We start from the raw sequence: 14,137 nt of genomic DNA, 5'->3' as shown, positions 1-14,137 counted from the left end.
GCAGTTTCCTTTTTTTCTCCAATAGTCTACATAATATGCATCATAATGGTTGCGAGGTTAAAACCTATACAACGCAAGTTGTTTTCTTCAATTCCCGGACTACTTTTCTTTTTTCACCAGCTGACACTTAGCTGTGTGCAGAAAAGGCAGCAAACTTTTAGGAAAGCATGAAATGAATACATTGAAAATATGACCCCCCCCAAATAGATGACTTTGGGCTCTGGCCAAAGGCTCATTCTACTCTTTTCCCCCCCAATAACGTCAAAACAGAACAAAGCAACTCAAGAAAATTTTTTCTTATAAAAACACTCAAGCCTTTCCATACTTCCACCTTTACTGTCCAAACTCATCTACAAATGTGATGGTACGGGCTGGGAAAAGAAAAGTTGGAGAAGTGAAGGCCTGGGAATTAACTGCAAATTTTAGAGAAAAACAATTTCCAGAGACTGTTGCTGAAAGCAAAAAAAGTGTATGAGAAATATTATACATACCTAGACATTTCTAAGCTCCCCCACTTAGGCTTTCAAATGGATAAGTATACCGAACACTATTATGGTATAACTAGGCAGATTTTATACGATACATTTTTATGTTCCTAAATTAAAGAGTACTTTAAAACATTTGCTTCAATTTTTCCTGAGAATTTCCCAGTTCTCCCCCACTCCCCAACATTTTTTTACATAGCTTCAAATTTTAAGGAAATTTTCTCTCTTTTGTTTGCCAACCCTCACAAGGTTTCCTAGGGACTAACGTCCCATGCCTGTTTAATTTTCTGGGCGCCCTCATTCACATGGCCCACCTTTTCAATTATCGGTATATGTTCTTGAATTGTTCTGAAAATCGCTTTTCAAGATCAGACCTCTCCTCTGTATCTCAAACCCAACAGCTTCACCTCCCAGTTGCCTTCTTTTCTTCCCCTTTCAGCCTCTCTATTTCCTATTTCTACAAATACAACCATCATTTAGCTAGTCATCCAAAGGAGAAACCGAAGAGGCTTCAGGGATGAAACTCCTCATCTTCTCTCCTACATAGCTAACAGCTAACAGTTATCAAGGCCCCTGAACACCGCTGGCTCCTCTGCCTGTCGCCACCGCCAGCCACTGCCTTACTTTGAGACCAGAACTCACGCAGTACCAGCCTCATAATCTCTCTCAAGAGTGCTTCCAAAACCCGCTGCATCCCCTTTCCCACTGGAAAGTCCCAGAATGCCCGGTCACTGCCGCACAGCAGCCCAGCTCCCATCAAACGACAGAGTCTGATACCCTGACACAGACGGCAAGCTCCTCCATCATGTCCCCCATCAATGCCTTCCTTTCCAGGTTCATCCTGACTTCCCTTCCTCTCCTGCCATGCCTTGCTTGCTCTCCCCAAAAGGGTCCTTTTAAACCTCTATATCTCCATATAGGGCCAATATCTTCACATAGGGCCAATCCCTTTGACTGGACCATCCTTCCCCCATCTTAATTGAGACTTAGCTCAAATGTTACCTCTTTTTTAAAGCTTTCTTTGACACAGCTCCATCACCCTCTCTCCTCCTCGCAGTGCTGACTGTTCCCAGCTTAAACAACTACCTCACTCTGACACAGTGCTTTATTATACCTGTTTGTTTACACAAGGCCATCACCACTAAACTGGGAGAAACAGGAGCAGGAACTACCTCTCCGTGATCTTGGCACTCCCAGAATCTACACCTGCAGGCCCCAGTCACTCCACGTCTCCGTGTCTCAGTCACTTCCCCAGAAAATGAAGTTCATCCTCACCATACCTACATCAGCCTGTTCTGAGGATGAAATCATGTAATCCATATAAAGCGCTAGGCTAGGCCTTGGCATGTAGTAAATACTCAAAAGTTAGCAATTATTATTTCTTCAGTGAATGGATAAAAAGATTTCTGAAAATTTCATAGGATCAAATATTTCAGTGTTTTCTTTTTTCTGCTATCAGCAAAAAATGAGAAAGTGGGCAACTTTATTCTGATAAGCTCTAACAAGTATCCTTCCTGAGTATGAGGTCAAGCACTCTCTCTCCTGTGCCAACTCACACACAGTGCACAGAATTTGTTTAAAATATTCTCCCGGCATACCTTAAAGATAGGGATGTGAGTTCGAGGAGGCATACTCAAGTTATCCCCACACATCAAATGAGCTAATCCGCATCAGCGGATGACATCCTCAGATCAACATAGCATCAAATTATTTATTTATTTTTTAATCCCACCACCACCACCAAAGCCCCAGTAGATAGTTGTATGTCATAGATGCACATCCTTCTAGTTGCTGTACGTGGGACGCAGCCTCAGCATGGCCGGAGAAGCGGTGCGTCGGTGCGCGCCCAGGATCCGAACCCGGGCCGCCAGCAGCGGACTTAACCGCTAAGCCACAGGGCCGGCCCAGCATCAATTTAAGTACCTGGTCCCAGCTGGCCTCAAGCCCACTGAGCCATGCAGCCACCTTTGCTACAGCTATTATTAAGGTTCATTCCCCTCATTCCTTGCTAAGTTTTTTCTTTGACCAAAGCAAGCCCTGTTCAAGAGGAATATTTGCATTCCCTTTCCCCTACCCCCAGGCAGACACTAAGGTGCCAAATGAAACTGAACACAAACATTCCAAAGTGGCTGTCACACAGAGCAGGCTTGTTTGGGAACACAGGGAGCTCCATGCTCTTCCCCCTAACCAAGGCTTCCGGAAGCCCTTGTCCAAAAGGTCAAATTAAGCCCCACGGCAAAAACCAAATTCTAATGGTGAAAACCCAACTGCACCTCGGAAGGAGCAGGCCCACACTGGCAGTGGCTGTCAGATGGACCAGGCACACTCGCCTGTGCACACAAATGGAGGCTACTGATGACCGGTGGAGGGAGATCATTTCCCACCCACGACCTCTAGATCCCCAGTGGGCAAGAGACCTCAATATTAAACAAGTGGCTGCTTTGTAACAGCTTACCTATACAAAGTCATCATCACCAACCTCACCAATAAGGATATTTCATATGTTTATAAATTATTTATAAAGAATTACATGTATATATGTGTGTAAGTGTATGTGTGTGGTACTTACCTCGTGCTGGGGTACTGTCTGAGTAGGTGTTGAGCACTGGGAATACTGTGATAAGGTGACATCATTTTTTTTTTTTTAAAAGAAATAGTGAGAGAAGGTAATGATCTAGTAGTTAAGTGGAGATAACAGAAAGTAACTTCTACTGGAATTCTGGGGAAAATGATGTCTTCGGGATGGAACATTCAGGTGGCGGGATCCTGAGAAAAGTAGGCTGAAACTTGAATCCTGCCTTGAAAAGCAGCTCAGGCTAGATCAAGAGGAAACGGTGGTTGAAGCAAATGGTTTACAGAGTATAGAGGTACGTTAGGGAAAACTTGAATGTCAAATTTGGACTTTATGGTGTGGAGAACAGAGTAGAGCTGAAGGATTTGGAGCATCAGAGGACCAGCAGTATGGTAGAAAAGGCTGGATTAAGAAAGCACATTAGAATAAGGAGAGCAGCAAAAGATCACTAAAAAGAGCCAGGATAAAGAAATGAGATAGATAAACATGATAAAGAACTCATGATAAATGAGTGAGATAAACATGATAAAGAATGGATAGGAGGAACAGAACAGGCCCAATTCCTGCAGCAAGGCTTGGGACCAAAACAATGGTTTTGTGACACCTACAGATATCCCCAAGGAACTGAATGAAATCTTCAAAGCAAAAAGACATTTAATTGTTTTTGTTCACATGTGCATTTTAGAAAGTTTAGAAAACACAAAAAAGCACCAGAAAGTAAATAAAAATTATCTGTAATCCACCTGATAGTTTTTATTAGTATTTGGTTATTTATTTATTTTAAAGAATTGGCATCGCATAGTACAAAACTTTTAAATCTGCTCTTTTCATTTAATGTTATAATATGAGAATTATCCCCTCAATGAAAAACGCAGTCAGAATCTGGAAGAGACGAAGTCAGATGGATTCTCCCCTACTGCCTTCAGAGGCAGCAAGGCAATGCCGAAACCTTGATTCCAGACTTCCAGCCTCCAGAAGCATCAGAGAATAAATTTCTGCTGTTTTAAACCTCCAAAAAAAAAAGTTATACACACACGTATGTATATACATGTGGTTTTTAATGGCTACATAATATTCTCTTTCGGGAATCATACAATGATTTACTTAGCAATTTCCCTATGTTAGACGCATAGAGTCTTTGTGAATTTTCACTATCGTAAATAACTCTAATTTCTATAAATAAATAAACCTTTGTGCATGCTTATTATTTCCTTAGGGTAAAATTCTAAAAACAAAAGTACTGAATCCAAGTGCTTGAACACATTTTGATATATAGTGCCAAAGTCCTCCAGAAAGTGCACTAATTTATATCACCAATGTAATACACAAGAGTTCCCATTTTACTGCCCCATCAACATTAAACACTTGTCCTCAAAGCAAAAATTAATATGAACCTACAAAAATTATATGAAAGCATATCCAAGAAGAAGCTCTAACCCCATCCAAGCTATCTATCCCAACAAACGCCAAATAAAGAAGACTGTATGTGAGCATAAGGGTTTCTCAGGGAAATTTTTTAAAACACTACCGAAAAAATAACTCAAAAGCACACGCCATATTGGCAGTGGTCTTGCAGCATCATTTTACTATGAAGTCACCATATTTTCATCCAAAACACTGTCACCAAATCCTAGTCTATGACTGAAATATAAGTTTATTGTATTAGATTTGATTTGGAATAACAGAGACTCCAAACTTGGTTAAATTGTATAAAACCATTCTGTACTTTCCCCAAGTCATAATGTAGATTAGTCTTAATGCTCAATGAAAACCTGAGGTTGCCACATCAAACTGACAATGGTATCCTTTCTCTGTGCCAATTATAAAAATTTTCTTCATGATCCCAATATTTGGACAAAATTCCCAATATTTGGGCAAAATTACTAAGTACTTTAAAAGAAGGAATGTGGGTAAAGATTTGTATTAACTTCTGAAGAACTGACTTTACATGATTTCTGTCCAACATCTGCCAAACATCTTTTCGACCAATATTCCAACAACGCCAAGTTTTTTTGCTATTTTAGCTTTAAGTACAAGAGAGTTCAGTCAAAGCAATTTAAGGAAAAATTACCGTTTAACACCAGTGCTTCAACATAATAAAATGCATGCCTTTTAGAAGTGATTTGCAATCAGCCTGAAAAGCACCCAATGACATGGATAAAAGTAAAAATAAAACCAAATTACATATTTATTTGATTTCCAAGGAAATTTCTATTTTGAAAGTGACCAAAAAATAAATTATTTCTATCTACAACAAGACAGAACAAGTCTCGATATATAAACCTTAATTGATAAGGCAAATAATTATGAGTCTATTACTTATATATTTATTAATTTTAATAAAGTCTGATCCAGTGCAAACTGCCAAAAGTGTTTTAAGAGGCAAAACTGTCCAGCTCAAAATTAGAGGCAAATTCTAGGAATTATTTTATTATTATTAATTATTTTATTAATTGTAAAATGATGTAAGAAATGATCTAATGCCATATACATACATAAACATAAGCTTATAAATCTCAGACCCCGGTAAGATTTTGACAACTGCTTCTTCTCATAGGGACAACTTGCAAAGGAATACACATGTATAGCACACTTGAAGCCAGAAAGCCAGATGCACTAGCTCTCTTTCAGTTGCCTAGCCAAATCTTAAAATTACTTTTCCTCAAAGTTTTAAATACTACCCAAAGCAGAAGTCTATGTCCTGCCCAAGTCCTCAAAATATTCCAACCCTAAAAAGCTGCAAAAATTCTCCTAGACTGTTTATTCTACACAACTGGAACTACACAAGTGTTTCAGCATCATTGTTTCAGAGTAAGCTTTAGAATCTCTCAAACTGGGCTAAAATATATTGGAAGATAAAAGGAACTCATCTGAAAAAAAAAAAACACTTGGATTTTATAAAGAGGTGGAGAAAGCCTAAATTACCCTCATGATTTATGAAATAAACTATTTTCCCTTAATGATGATTGGACTCACTCTTCCTCGTCAACTCAAGGGTCACCAGAAACTATAACAAAACACATTTTTCCTCTCTTGCCATTATGTGTATATACATTTTATATGTGTGTGTTCTGTTTACTGGATTCCTCGGCCAAGGCTTTTAAATGTGTTTGAGAAAAAATTGCTGATCGCTGGGTGGGCAGGGAAAGGGTCCAGGGTGGTGGTTTTGTATAATGCTGAGCACATTAATGGGACTCACCAAATACCATATTTATTTTACTTGTGGCTTTCAGGGTTAGAAAAAAGAGGTTAGGAGTTTTTCAAAAACAAAACATAAATCCCAAACAGGGAATTAGGACAAAATTACCTGGATCGGTCAGGCCAACGTACTTTCTTTTCCTGAATTTTTAACACTATAAATCCTCTCTCTTCACGGTTTATCTGTTTTGTACACTCCACCTCTTCTACAACTTACATTCTGAAATCTGTCCTCTTATTTTTAAAATAACAAGTGTCTTGCTAAAACTACTGATACTTCCTAGAGCCACACGCCATTCCCACCTGAAAAGGAACACTGTCAGGGCAACAGGGCAGGGAAGAGGCAGTGAACTGTCCTGAGATGGCCAGTGATTCTACTCGTACACAACCTCCCACATTAAGTTAAGGTCCCAGGAACAGAGCAGACAACACCTCCGACCTGGCAGCAGTCAGGCTGAGCTGAGTCAAGCAGAAAAAGATGACTTTTCTCCACTTACTTTTATCAAGTTAACTAAGTTATGGTTTTGGGACACTCAAACCTCTTTTACTACCTATCAAAAGAAAAAAAAAAGTCTTTGGTTTGCCTAATTAACTTTTCCATTTACAAGCTTTCTCAGTTGGGAGAACTGAGAAAAAAGATGATTTCATGCAATATATTCTTACCCTTAGAAAGAAAAATTGCCATTCTAAGTGAAATAGAAAGGTTTCTGAAGCAATTATTATCTTGGTGTGTTAAATAAATTTGTTAAATATAGCAACTCCTTAAAAAAGCAAACTTGTCATCATTTTTTAAGTTTTATTTCAGTGGTAGGGAAAATAAATAGCAAAGCAACCAGTAAGGTTCAAGAAAAAAGTGGAACTTGCAATTCAAGTGTCCATCTCTTTGAAAAACAAAAAAATGTCAGTGGTATTCCTTCACTTGTAGTTAAAAAACCATTCGCATGTAAACAACACTTTTCAAAATAATAGTTTATAATAAAATGGGCAATTTCTTCAGGTGAAAAGGCAATTTTCTGTTTACTGCAATTCACCTAGGTTGCACTACCACAAAACTGTGTTAAGAGGAAAATCTTGTTATTTATTTTGCATTGTTTTGCATAGTCTTTGCTCTCTCCTCTATCTTCCCCATTTACATAGTTCCCATTTTACAAGTGGACAACATGCTGAGAGCTTATATGCATTAATTAAATCCTCTGCAAGGTTTGCTTTCGCTATCTGAATATTAGTTTGCACACAATATCTCAATAATAATCTCAACATCCTAACAGCTTCAGAATCAGTTTATCATTCTGTTAACCTTATACACGAGGATGCAGTACCTGTAAGAATGCTTTATAGGTCACATCTGGATGCATACTTTCTTGCATCCACACACTCTCAAGTTTCTTTTAGAATGTTTAAGAACTCAGCTAGTGTGGAATCTTAAAAAGTGGGCGAAAAGTATTGTTTCTTGGACTCCATATAACGTACCTGCAGGAACAGAGCCATTTAATAGGATACCACAAAATATCCTAACTACAAAATCCTGAAACGTTTGTTCAGGAGTTCTCCCCTACATTTACTGAATTTTGTTTTTCTACCAAAGGAACAATCCACAGCCGCAACATTTTTACCGCAATTACGGACGCACCACATTAAATTTACGCTCAGAAGTCAAAGTCCTATTAAATAGTCTCGATGATCATTTGTAAGGGGTAACTGTAAGTTTTAAACTTTTATTCTGCTCCCCACAACCGCATCGCCCCTAAATTTACAAAACCTAAATTACCCAGGTTCGGGGTCTTTGACTCATCAGAGAAGAATGCGGCTGATTAGTTATCTATTAATCCAAAATGCCTCAACTGGAAAGACATTTCACCAAGAACTTTTAACACCGAAAGGGAGGGGGCAGGGAAGAAAAGGTGTCTCTTAACGAGAACTTTCCCCTAGTTTCTTCCTTAAACTACACAAACACCAACGCACCCCACGACTTCCAGCCCTAGACGCAGAACTAAGTCCTGACCCTCCGGGTCCCAATAATCTGAGGTCACCCAGGAGTCAGCTCTCGATTCCGCTTTTAAAATTCCAGGCAAACAAAGCTGAGCGTTCTACTTACAAAACTCTCCGAAAAGTCTTCCAAGTTACGCAATTTTAGGCACGCAGACGCGCGTGGACCCACAAAAACACCCTCCCCGGAGATACACCCTCCGGGGCCACAGTTTAGGGCTCTGTCTCGGGGCAAGGACCTGCCCAGACCCTCGGCTGCGGCGCCCCCTCCCCGGCGCGCAGCCGGGCGCCCCGGGACCGGCTCTCCCGCCGGCCCCCGCACTCTGGAGAAAGCCCGCGGCTTCCGTCCCCGGTCGTCCCCGCCACCGCACCGAGCCACTCAGTACCTCTTCCTCCTGAAGGTTGGCCTCGTTCGGGGTGTTCTCCTTCTCGGCTTTGCCGCCGTTGTTCATCTTCCCGGTCCTTCCTCGCCGGGCAGGGCTGGGGCGCGGGGCTGGGCGAGGCGCGCTCGCCCACTTTTCCCTCCCCGGGCGCCGGGGCTCCCTCGGCGGGCGCCGCGGGCTACGGGGGCTGCAGCCGGGGCAGCGGCGGCTCGGGCTCGGGCTCCCGCGGCGCGGCGAGACGGCGGCGGCGGCGGCGGGCGACTCAGGAAGTGCGAGGGAGAGAGACGGGGCAGGGCGAGGCGGGCGCGGGCGGACCGAGAAGGGGACGGAGACAATCGGGACCCGGGAGGGAGACCTGGAGAGGGAGGGCGGGCGCGAGGGAAGGAAGGAAGCAGGAAAGGATGGGGCGAGGACGCGCGTCCCGGGACTGAGCCCGGAGAGTTGGGGATGTGGCCGAGTAGGGGCCGGGGGCGGCTGCTGCCCGAGCGTAGCTGGAGGGAGGGGGCGAGGGGTGCCGGGAGAGGAGGAGGAGGCGGAGGAGGAGGAGGAGGTGCGGGGCAGCGGGGCGCGGGCCGCGGCTGGGACGCTGGGACCCGGAGAGCCGCTGAGTGCGCGCTCCTGGCAGGCTCTGGGAAGTACGGGATCCAAGCAGCTCCCTTTCTCTCGCCTTCCTCCCTCCCCTCTCTCCTCCCTCTCCTCCTCCTCCTCCCTCCGCCCTCCCTGGACGTGGGCTGCAGGCTCTCGCCGAGGGACGGGACGCGGGACGGCGAAGCCCCCCGCGGGAGGAGGGGCCGCGCCGAGGGCGGCTGCCCCGCGGCCGGATGGCGCGCGCCGGGGAGGGGCGGCGGGCCGCGGGCGGAAGCCGCCGACCCTGGCCCCGGACTCGGCGGTAGGTCGGAGGGCGGGGGCCGGGCAGGGGGAGGGAAGGAGGTCAGGTCCTCCGGCTCGCTGGGCCCCTGGGGGCCGAGTTGGACAACTCGCGTGGCGGTGCGCGCGAGCCGGGAGAGGGGCTTCGGAGAGCCGGGCCCCGCCAGCGCGACCACCGGGACGTGTGATGTGCTACTTTTGTTTGCCTGCTTTTCACGAGGGATTTGCACCCCCATCCCTAAGCCTACCTCTCCTTTTCTGTACCGCTTTAGACCCATTTCTTCCCTTCCTAGTGGGCAACTTGAAATGACAGGATGGCGAGAACTCGGTGACGTCCGGGGGCAGCCAGCTCCGGGCCGGCGTTTTCAGGGCACAGCATCAAACCCACCTCGAACGCCGGGTCCTCCGAAACCTCTCCAGCCTCCCCACCGGCCGGCTGTGGCTCTCCGCTAGGCTTCCCGTGGCGCCCGTTCAGACTCCTCTCACAGCCCGTATCAAACTGTTCTGGAGTTATTTGTTGACCTGGCTGTCTTCCTCACTTTTCTGGGAGATCCTTCCTGGAAGACAAGACCGTGCCCTGTTTATCTTTTTAATCCCACGGCTTTTTAAATACGCTACCTGGTATATAGTAGGCACTCAATAAATATCTGTTGGGTAAGGGAATATTCGTCACTGCAAGCCGAACTGGAGGCCAATACAGGTGATCTTCAGAGGGTCAAAGCATCTTAGAGGAGAAGGGGGTCTCAGCTGACCTCTGGGAGGTCAGCGCACAACACTCGTTTATGCACCAACCTCGGAAGGAGTGCATGGTTTCCGTTTCCTCACCTGTGGAATGGGAGTAGTTCTATTTATCTCCAGGGGTTTGCTATTAGAGGAGATTATAGGTTGATAGCGCTATAGCACCTAGCACCCATTCTTGCCCAGTTTAAGGTTACAATACTTGGAGGCTAACATTTTTATTAAGGAAATTTTCCTGAGCCGTAGAGAGCTTTTCCAGGACTGTATCATTTAAGCTTTCCAATATGACTGGTACAAACATAAATTTGAAACTCTGTACATCAGTAGGTTCTTCCTCACTTCCCACTCGTAGGAATTCTGTCACAGCATGCTGTTCCTTTCCCGCACAGCACCAGTCACAATTTCTATTTATTTATTTGCTTGCTTCACTATTTGTCTCTTCCCCCCCTCCCCCCACTAGACATTCTTTACCCTATACTGGTTTAAGTGCTGCTGGAAATGGGGTGGGGGTGGAGGTGGGCATTGAAGATAAGGCCCCTGCTTTTAGGGAGTTTAAAGTGGTGTGGAGACAGGATACCCAAAACAGCTCCAGGGCAACATAATCGCAGATCCTGGCTCAAATTGTGGAAAGCAAAGAAAATATTTGCTTTAAGAGCATTGTGAAGAGAAAATCAGTTAGTGATATGTAGATTTACATGTTGAGTTTTTCAGGGGGGGGGTCTGAAGATTTTGATAAAGAGCTTTAATTGCTGTCATGATGTCATTTCTTTCTATGGGAAAAAAAAAAAAAGATGTATCCTGGATGAAAATAAACCAAGAGTCTATTGAAATTGCGATTGAAGTTCAGAAGAGGTGAGGGCTACAATTAATCCGGAAACTTGGACAACCCTTTCCACTGCCAGGTCCTCCCTCAGTTATATGAGGAACCACGAGGGGGCAATGTCTTCTTGAGCAGTGGCTGAGTGGTGGTCTTGGGCCCCTACACTGACCAGTAATGCCAGCACTTTGCCCTCCTTGGCCATTCTTGCCTGTTCCTGAAGACACTCCACAGAAAGGCATTGTCTTGCTGGAGCCTGGCCAAGGCCCAAGAAAAGTGACAATTGATCTAGTCATTGATGGTTCCAGTCAGACTCCACTCATGAGTAGGTGGGAGATGTTGTGTGATTCCAGGGTAGCGAGAGAACCTCCCCTACCCCCACCCAGGGAAATGTGGCTTAATCCCAAAGGTAGGACCTGATTCCTTTGTCTTTAAGCCAAGCTGGCACTGTGTCCTTGTTAAAAGTCAAAAACCCCTGGGATAAAAAATGAGAATAAATTCCATGAGAGGATCCTTGTCTAGTTTGTTCATTGTGTTCCCAACATCTAGACAGTGCCTAATGCACAGTTGGCACTCGATAATTGTGAGTGAATGAATCCACTGAGTCTTATCAGTTATTTATTCTTGGGCTTGAATGACATTATCAGATCCTTCCAAGACCCTGCAGGAGGGACTGAATTAGTAGAGGCATCTTAGTGTGGAGAGCCACCACAGGGGCACTAGGCAGATTCATGGTAGTGGTCTTTAGTCATTATTTTGCAGGGGGGAGACCCTAGATAGAGAGCTTGCACAGAATGGGGCTACATCAGGTAGCTGATGATAAAGCAGGGAAACCTAGAACATATAGTCAGTGGCAAGCTTGAAATTCAGGGTGTTTTCAGAAAAGTGTATGGGGCTGGGGTAATACACCAGGAAAAGAAGGACTCCTATTTTGTCCTTTCCATGAAGAATGGTTTAGACTTATTTGGAAGAACAATAAAGTCATGTTGCCAACAAAACTCAATGAAAATCTGTACATAGACTTTAGCTATTTATAAAACTTTGTGAGTGAGGGGAAAGAGTTTGACTGTGTTGGGGGTGGGGGGAGTGTACATTCATTCAGGTTGTAATGATCTTTATGACCTGTTTACTACTTCAGAGAAAGAAAGTTTCAAAAGTGAGATCTCAGTAGCAATCGTTTTCAGGCCTACTAAGAGTTATAAAACAACAAAGGGATTTTATGTCCTAGAAAAATAGGGCTAATGACCAAGAAATCTGCTTCCTCCCCTGCCCACCATTTTGCCACATTGCTTCTGGCTTATCAGGTTACATGCTAGGTTGAAAGGGAAATATTGTCTGCACGTGTAGTTTTCCTTATTCATCTCTGTTCCTCTGGCAGTGTTCATTTTGAGGCTTGCTTTGAGAAATACAAACCTACAATTATGTCTTAAATGTTTGTCTCTGGGAAGTGCAGGCATTAAAGGTCTATTCTGAGGCAATTTGCATGGCTTGTGCTCTGTACCTATGTTAGCACTGAGGCAGAAAGCTGCAGTATCTACCACGTGTTGTGATTGTTAACTCTTCTACATCCTCTGCTGGACCGAAAAAGTTCTTGAGGCCAGAGGCTGTGTTTTATTAGTCTTTGTTATCCTTAGCACTTCTCACTCCCTCACCCCACTCCCACCCACCTCCAGGCCATCACCATCTTCTCCTGATTTTATTTATTAATTTTTAACTGTGGCTAAAAAACACACAACATAGTATTTACCGTCTTAACCACTTTTAAGTGTGCAGTGCAGTAGTGTGAAGTATATTCACATTGTTATGCAACGTCCTCCTGATTTTTACCTCCTAAATAGTTCTGAGATTCAATCACTTCCCTCCAATCATTTGTGGAAGCCCACACAGCCACATGGAGAGGCCCATGTGGAAGAGAATTAAGTCCCCGGCTTACGGCCCCAGCTGAGCTCTCAGTGGACAGCCGGTACCAATTGCCAGCCTTGTGAATGAGTTTTCTTGGAAGTGGATACCCGAGCTCTAGTTGAGCTGCCCTAGCTGACACCACATGGAAGAGAGATGAGCTGTCTTCACTGAGTGGCGCCCAAATGGCAAAATTGTTAGCATAAAAGTGAATGCTGTTGTTTTAAGGCACTCAGTTTTAGGGTGGTGTGTTATACAGCCATAGATAACTGAAACATAATTACGTGCCAAGAAGTGTGGTCCTGCTGTCACAGAAACCTAAAACATATGGCAGTGGCTTTGGGATCAGGTAGAGGATGGAAACTGGAGGAACTTTGAGGAGTCTGTGAATGAAGAGCATTATGAAAGGACAGTGCGAGTGTTGTTATTGCAGGCTGGAGAAAACGGGACCCCATTTATGTATTGGAAGAACAATGAGCTAAACTAGCCTGCTGTTCCATGAAAGATAGAAAAGATGCCTAATGAACATGCGCATCTGGCTAAGGAGATTTTTGGATACAATGTTGAAAGAGTTGAGTGGTTTCTTTTAGATGCTTATGGTATAGTACGAGACAAGTGAGATGAGCTAAAAAAAAAAAAAAATGAACTGTTCTGTTTTCAATCAGAATTTAGAGGAAACATAAAGAAGCCAGGACTTGCTGGATTTGAAATAAAACTATTGCTCATTTCTAGCTTCTCCAGAGGAAAAACTCTCAAATTAAGAAATGGCTTAGGGGCAAGGGTCAAATCCAGGATGCCTTAGGCCTGGATGCCTAAATATGGCCTTAGGTAAAGTTCAAGGCAAGGGTGTAGCTAGAAAACCCTGTGGTAGGCAGCCTCTACGATGGCCTTCATGATTCCTACCTCCTGGTATTCAAGCCTTTGTATAATCCCCTCCCCTTGAATGTAGGATAGACCTAGTGACTTGCTTATAATGAATAGAGCATAGCAAAAGTGATGGATATCACTTCTGAGATTAGATTACAAAGCGACAGGGGCTCCCATTTTAGACACCCTCTCTTGCTCTCTCACTTGCTGCCTTTGGTGGAAGCCAGCTGCTGTGATGTGAGCTGCCCTATGGAGAGGCCCATGTGGCAAGGAAAGGTAGAGGCCTCCATCCAAGAGCAGCAAGGAACTGAGGCTTTCAGTCCAA

The 14,137-nt window shown here is 44.2% G+C and overlaps 1 protein-coding gene across 3 annotated transcripts in view; it reads right to left on the bottom strand.

Annotated features, from left to right (window-relative positions):
- Positions 1-9,312, bottom strand: part of RBPMS (RNA binding protein, mRNA processing factor) — a 175,580-nt gene extending 166,268 nt beyond the window's left edge. The window contains exon 1 of one of the 3 annotated variants that reach the window (XM_058525148.1): positions 8,628-9,312. In XM_058525148.1, coding sequence (XP_058381131.1) covers positions 8,628-8,693 — 66 coding nt within the window. In that variant the 5' untranslated portion in view covers positions 8,694-9,312. The remainder of the gene's footprint in view (positions 1-8,627) is intronic. The other 2 variants (XM_058525145.1, XM_058525146.1) reach the window with 2 other exon arrangements.
- Between the last annotated feature and the right edge of the window lie 4,825 nt (positions 9,313-14,137).

Source organism: Diceros bicornis, chromosome 29 (genome assembly GCF_020826845.1).
Source record: "Diceros bicornis minor isolate mBicDic1 chromosome 29, mDicBic1.mat.cur, whole genome shotgun sequence".
Lineage (NCBI taxonomy): Eukaryota > Metazoa > Chordata > Mammalia > Perissodactyla > Rhinocerotidae > Diceros > Diceros bicornis.
The sequence above is the reverse complement of the archived record's forward strand: the minus strand, read 5'-3'. Positions and strand labels throughout refer to the sequence as shown.